We start from the raw sequence: 7,266 nt of genomic DNA, 5'->3' as shown, positions 1-7,266 counted from the left end.
TAGGAGAACTAAATAAGATGGATCTAGAACATGTGAAGGATACTTCACTAAGAGAACCTACCATATCCACACATTTATTGTATATATATGTACTCTCACCTATTCCAAAGTAGAAGTGTATAAGCAAGTGTGCAATACAAGTGTGTGGTTCATTCTCCATCTCATTGTCTCATTTTCTCTCTCTCTTTCTCTCACCATCATTTTCACTACACATCTCTCCTTGTTTCTTTCTCCCCCCTCTCTCTCATTGTTTCTCTCTCTCCCCCCATTTCTCTACTTCTCTTCATTCATTTTCTCTCTCCCCTCTCTTTATCTTTATCTACCCCCTCTCTATTTCTCTCCCTACCCCTCTTTCTCTCTCTCTTTCCCTTTCTTTGTTTGCCTCCCTTCATCTCTCTTTGTTTTCCTCCCTTCGTCACTTTCTTTCTCCCCCTCCCTTCTTCTCTCTATTTTTCTCTTTCCTTTGCTCCCCACTCTCACTCAATGCATGTCTCTTTCTATCTCTCTTTCTCCTCTCTCTCTCTCTCTCTCTCTCTCTCTCTCTCTTCTTTTCACTCTCATGTCTCTCTTTACCTTGCCCTCCTTTTCTACCTCATCCTCCTCTCTTCCTTCCTTCTCTCTCCCTCTCTATTTCCATCCCCACCCCACTTTCTCTCTCTATTTCCCTTTCTTTATTTCCTCTCTCTTTGTTTCTTCCCCCTCTCTCCCTCCTTGTTTCTCTCACTCACCCTCCTCTCTCCTTCCCTTCATCTCTCATTTCTCTCTTCCCCTTCCTCTTTGTTTCCTTTCTTCCTTTTCTCTCCCTCTGTCTCTCTTCATCTCCTTTTCTTCTTCTCTCTCCCTCTCTCTCTCTCTCTCTTTCAATGCATCTCTTCATAAACAAAAATAAAGAAAGAGAAGAAGAAAACACAAAATCAAAGCAAGAAGAGGCAATGTACCTACCTCAAAGACCGGAATATGAAACCCTTTGTGCCTCCTCTTCGCGGCTTCCCTCCCTTCTCCCTTGCACACTTCTCCTTTTTCTTCATGTACCGCGATGGTGGGGGCAGCCAAAGCAAGAAGAGGCAATGTACCTACCTCAAAGACCGGAATATGAAACCCTTTGTGCCTCCTCTTCGCGGCTTCCCTCCCTTCTCCCTTGCACAATTCTCCTTCTTCTTCATGTACCGTGATGGTGGGGGCAGCCATGAGCTCTCCCTCCCTCCCTCCCTCCCTCCCTCCCTCCCTCCCTCCCTCCCTCCCTCTCTCTCTCTCTCTCTCTCTCTCTCTCTCTCTCTCTCTCTCTCTCTCTCTCTCTCTCTCTCTCTCTCTCTCTCTCTCTAAGCTTTGAGATCTCTCTTTCGTTCTCTCTCACTAATGTTTTTGGCAAATGCCACGCTAGGATTTTTTATGCTTTTTTTTTTCTCAAAGCAGTGTCGCTATTAGCGTCACTAATTTTGATTGGCAACACAAGTAGCGACGCATATAGTGACACTTTTAGCAATGCCGTTATTTTGTGTCGTAAATGACCGTCACTATCGCCCCATTCCCTTGTAGTGGCATCTGACTGATGAAGCAAGCATATGTCAAGTGCTAACTGATTAATGTCATTCTAGTTCCATACAAAGAGATCCCCACTCAAAATAAAAGCCAACAAGACTTGTGCCGCACTTACTTTGTTGTGCATAGCAAACATTCTGTGTTGATACCTACAAAAGAAAAGGACGTATTGGCAGAATTGTACTACGCTAGAGAGAAACATACAAGAATGAGGAAGGATTTCAAATTATATATATGGTAGAATTGTACTCCAACATAGAGAAATAGCCAAAATTTAGGAAAGAATAGGTCTGATTACCTTAATCCGAGCACCCAATGTGATGGAGAGCAAGCTTTTATTTTGTGGTACAATAGTGGAACTTGTTGCATGCAAGCTCGCCATCATTTATTGGGGAGACATGTTTGAGCTTCCCTGAAGTAGCAACACAACAAGGTAAGGGGAATCATGTACCCCACAATCACTTTATTGGCACTATAGCGCTACTCCTTCCCCACGACATTGTCTCTCTATTGGCACTCTACTCACAGTCCAAGAGTGTCACCTTGGCACTTTACATGGGCTACATTGTGTTGTGACTAGTGGTCAAAAGGTGTACACTTATTTACATTAAAATGTTTTTGTTGAATACTTTAAGATATTTGGAGAGTCCCATCTTTTTTCCCCACGTAGCCCAAATGTCCATCAAGCAATCTCGACATTTAGTGCGACCCACCCACGATGTCCACTAATGGGTCATCTACATGGGGTCCGTTCAGGTCGCAATCCGTTGGTCCCTCTTACCCTAGATATATGTTGTTTTGGCATCAAGATTAAGCGAACTTGTTTGCTTTGATGGTAAAAACAAGAAACTGAGTAGGTGCTTTGCAATCATTGTACCTAGTGTGGCCAGACCCTAGAGCAAAAGAGGAAAATAAGTTGAGTGGTGAGGCGAGTGACCTCATGGATGCCCTTTGAAACTCACGGGAGCTGGAACGGATTGCTGTGTATGGGAACGGGCTATTTGATGTCTCAAGCAAAGGTTAAGCCTAGCAAGGTCGTGCCCCCCACCCCCCAACACCAAAGGAGTTTAGCCTTCTTTCTCTCCTCTCTCTGTATGGCGGGAGTCTGGGAAGCGGCGCCATGGCTCCTCCTTGAGATCGGATACAGAGCTTCTTCGTTCTCCCGGCCCCGTTTGACTTTCGTAAAGCCACTTCCTCGTCCCTCTCATCTTCTGCGACGCGAGTACAAGACTCCTACCACCATCCAACTCCAAAGGCAGAGATAGGAGGCACACGCCCACACACACGTAGAAACAGACAACTGCTTTCTTCCTATAAAACCTTCTAGCATCCCCTCCCTTTCTCCACCATCGTCAGCAGACAGACATTCGCAGCTTCTCTCTCCCTCTGCCCTCGCTCAGAGGCCTGTATCGACAGCGCAGCCCCGCCATCTCCTCTTGTGGCTTTCAAGGTAGGCTTCTCTTTAGCATCCTCTCAATCTTCTGTTGAACGCTTTGCTTTTCCTGTTTCCTGTCTTATTTTATCTTTTCCATTTCGTCCTCCGTTTCGATAACCGTAATCTATGGCAGCCATGGCTGCCGGTTAAAACTCCTGGATCAGTCGTTGAAAGACATGGCGGAGCTCAATCAGGCAATGGATTATATTAATCACTGTCAGTCTAGCTTTTACCCTAGCATAGGTTCATGTCTGGTGACTTTCCAAATTTCGTCCTCCGTTTCGATACCGTAATCTATGGCAGCCATGGCTGCCGGTTAAATTAAAGACACGGCGGAGCTCAATCAGGCAATGGATTATATCAATCACTGTCAGAGCCTTTACCCTAGCATAGGTTCATGGCTGGTGACTTTCCAACAGGCGAGATCCTTCTTACATTTTAGAGGTCTCATCTCATGCAAGGGCCTGCCATTGGATTCACAAGGTTATGAAAGCAGATGGGGCTTCGTCTGGCGATAGCGAAGACGAGGCTAATGTGGAAAATCTCCCTGAAAGGCAGGAGCATGTTACCGATAGAGAAGCCAAGCTGGCTATATACAAATGCAGTAGTTGCACAGGCCATGGCTAGTGTGGACAATCCATTTCTCAAAAGGAGCTTTGAGTAAAATTGTCAGCAGATTGAGAGAGAGATTTTGTTCAGGTTTAGCTTCCAGTATTTTAATGAGAAAATGCGGTAACCTTGAAATCTGATTCCATGTTCTCGACTGACCTAAATTGTCAAGAGTTTGGGAGAATTTTGTTCTGATGTGTAAGTTGTCAATGTCCTCAAAATACTTCACCTCTTGAGTCCGAGAGGAAAATTTGCCTTCTTGAAATCTGATGGCTGCTCCATTTTGGTCCCTTTCAGCTCCCACGGAAGGCTGCGATGGCGGGGTTTTCTGCTTGGATGTGGTCTGCTGTACTATTGTCCTCCTCTCTCATCCTCTTCCAGTTCTCTATGGGAGAAGCTGATGGCAAATTGTCACAGCTCCAGCGCAGTGCTGATTCAATTGTCATTCTGAGGAACGGCATTGATCAATTGAAAGACAACTCGACTGGTGAGTATATGCCGATCCTCCAAAATCATTGGCATCATGATGACTACTGACTGAGCTTGCTTTGAGAAAATTGACAGCTTTACAAGTTTTCTTCAAGTTCAAGGCCCTTTTAGGATGACAATTCCGTAATCTATTTCCAATGTATCTCAATAGGAACTATATAATAAGGCATACAGGATAGGGCCATAATCGTCTGTGTAATAATGTTTTCTTGAATGCAGAGTTCAAGGCCGGGGAGGATTCCGTGGCGGTGCAGTGGAGACCGCAGGATCTAAACAACCCCACTTACAAGAAGGTGCAATTGAGCCTGTGCTTCACTCCGCCGAGTCAGGTAGACAGGCCATGGAGGAAGACCAATGATCTCCTTTCCAAGGACAAGACCTGCACCTTCGAGCTGGGCAAAACGGACTTCAGCAGCAACTACACGACAGCCACGTACAAGATCTCCAAATCTGTCCCCTTCGCTCACTACTACGTGCGCGCCTACGTGCTGGACAGCAATGGAGACAAGGTCGCCTATGGCAACAGCAGCGTCTCCTTCACCGTCCAGCCCATCAGCGGGCGCAGTACCTCCATGGACATTGCCGCCAGCGTCTTCTCTGCCTTCGCTGTCGTCTCCCTCTTCACCATCTACTTCGTGGAGCGCAAACTCCTTGTTAAGAAAGCGTAGAGATCCCCACCTTCTATACTCTCACATTCCACTCTCCGAAGTCCTTGATTCACACGAACATACTAGTCCTGATTCACACGAACCATTCGAGCACAAAGAACTATAGCTTTTGTTTGGTAACGTTGGTGTCATTTGTGCTGCCCCCCAATCATAAGAAAGGCAACATTATATATATATATATATATCCCCCCCCCCCCCCCCCACCCTTTAGGAGCATCCTTTGTGGCACTACTACGACTACAATTCCAAGCCAACCTAGGTGAAGCTTGTTCTACCTTTCCTAAGGTAGTGATCAATTGTACCTCTACATGATTTCTATTCTTAAGGACAATTTTATACACATGCATCTTCATATGTTTTGGCAAAGTGTGTATGCTTTCAAATTTCTGGGGTTAGGAACCCAATTGCGAAACAGGTGGCAAAAAGCAAACACATTTGGGCTAGTGATGTTTAAAAAAAAGAGGAATATGTTGATAATGTTGCTTAGGTGTCACTCATTGATTTGCCAAAAACTGTTACATTGTTAGCCCTCAAGTGTACCTTTACCTCTCAAATTTGTATTTTCTAATTATATACAATATTCTTAAAATAAAAAATTTGTATTAGACTCATTCAATTCCTCTTGTCTTACATGCTTATATATTCAAATCTTTAAAAAAACTACAAAATGTGAAATTTTCCCCAAAAATATACTTTTTTTCTTAAGTGTTCTATAGTTGGCCCCCTTATCGTAATAAATTCACATGGGTTGAAATTTGTCTCATTTCCAAGTTTTTATGGTTTCCAAGTTTAGCAATTCTCACCATTTGGAAACAACCTCATTATGCCACTCAAGACAGGATCTAAGCCTCATTATGCCACTCAAGACATGTTAGATCCTGTGTATTAAACACAATGCTTAATAGGTGGTGCTATGTTGGAGGTTGAAATCTTTCTTTTTCCTTACATTGAGTGAATTGGTGTTATTGGGTTGCATGAGGGTGCTTCTCTTCTAGAAGTTGGAAGGTAATATTGACCTCTCAATTGTTTTTTTTCTGTGCATAAACTTTTGTTAGTTTAAGGTTGCTTCATACAAATAATTATTCATCAATGTTGCAAATGCTAGTGATGACACTAACTTTAATTAGAATTGCCTTGCTTCCTAGGAATAGTTTTGCATAACTCATTCCATCTCCTAGGTCATTTTTCACAATCTTCACATTGAAGATTATAAGTTCTTTATTGAGCTCATATTTATGTTAGATTGCCTCACTTATGCACTAAGTGTTGGCAGATCTCAACTTCGCCTTAGAACTTGGGGAAAGTATGATGGACTCTTGGCAAAATATGCCACATGTGATAACAAGTAGGACAAGTAGGGGCCAACAACACCCATTCAAATAATCATGCAATAATATTTATAAAGTATTTGAGAATTTCGTTGGAAAGCCTATTGCATGACTTTTCATAAAAACATCCACTTATAAGCATGCATTCGGATTTCATTCTACTTAAAGAGTTGTGCATGCCCATTAGCACAAGTAGAGGTCAAGAACACCCATGCAAATAATCATGCAATAGTGTTTATTAAAATATTTGAGAATTTTGTTGAAAAGCCTATGGCGTGATTTTTCTTAAAAGCATTCACTTATAGTTTTTCCATAAGGGTTTCAGTCTACTTAAGAGTTGTGCATGCCCATTAGGACAAGTAGAGGCCAACTACACCCATCCAAATAATCATGCAATAATGTTTATCAAAATATTTGAGCATTAGGGCTTCATTCTACTTATGAGTTGTGCATGCCCATGTCATAAGGTTGCAATTGGAAGAGTATCTATAATATCCCTAATTTCAAAGACAAATTGTGTTGAGCTTAGGGTTGAGGGAATGCACACACAAAGCTTGGAGAAGAAGCTTGAGAGCAAATTAACAAAGTGTATAGAGAGACATCAATGTAGAAAATTTACAAAACTAAGTATACCTAGAGTGAAATAGGCATATACACAAGGCCAGGCAAGAAAAGCCTCCTAATGAGGGAAAAAAAATGCCCTAGTGGTCTAAAGTGTATTCACACACGTCACTACCAAAGTATGTCAACAAATCGCCCTAATGGTGGTGCACTAAACAAAACTTGGCACTTATCTCCAGGGAAGTGTCAAGCTAGTGCATTATGATTTATCCACAAAGGGGAGTAAGCCCAAAGCTTTGTGAAAATCTTTGAACTTCTCCCAAGGCAAAGCATTTGTGAAAAAAATTGCAAGGTTGTCCTATGTTGGCACATAGGCCAAGCTGATCTCTCTTGTAGAGAGTCTCTATGTGACATAATGATTATGATTTTTCAATGTTCATAGTACAACCATGGAACACTTGGTTCCATACAACTAGTAATGTGCTCTAACAACTATCAATGTGCTCTAATGGTCAACAAAGATGGTGGTGGTAAATGATTGTCCCACACCCAAATCATCCAAAACGCACTTGAGCCGAACATAGTCAACTCTAGCTGTAAAAGTTGTGTCGTACTCAGTTTCACAATAAGAAGTGGC

The 7,266-nt window shown here is 42.7% G+C and overlaps 1 protein-coding gene across 1 annotated transcript; it reads left to right on the top strand.

The window, feature by feature from the left end:
• The first annotated feature begins 2,604 nt into the window (after nt 1-2,604).
• On the top strand, nt 2,605-5,309 carry LOC148042028 (high-affinity nitrate transporter 3.1-like). The gene is made up of 3 exons (XM_087685063.1): nt 2,605-2,989; nt 3,881-4,070; nt 4,292-5,309. The coding sequence occupies exons 2-3, from the start codon at nt 3,899-3,901 to the stop codon at nt 4,738-4,740; spliced, it is 621 nt and encodes a 206-aa protein (XP_087541189.1). The 5' UTR covers nt 2,605-2,989; nt 3,881-3,898; the 3' UTR covers nt 4,741-5,309.
• The last annotated feature ends 1,957 nt before the right edge of the window (nt 5,310-7,266 follow it).

The sequence above is a fragment of the Lygodium microphyllum genome, chromosome 1 (genome assembly GCF_053477565.2).
Source record: "Lygodium microphyllum isolate KBCC chromosome 1, Lygodium_microphyllum_v1.1.10, whole genome shotgun sequence".
Lineage (NCBI taxonomy): Eukaryota > Viridiplantae > Streptophyta > Polypodiopsida > Schizaeales > Lygodiaceae > Lygodium > Lygodium microphyllum.
This window is presented reverse-complemented; position numbering and strand designations above follow the sequence as displayed.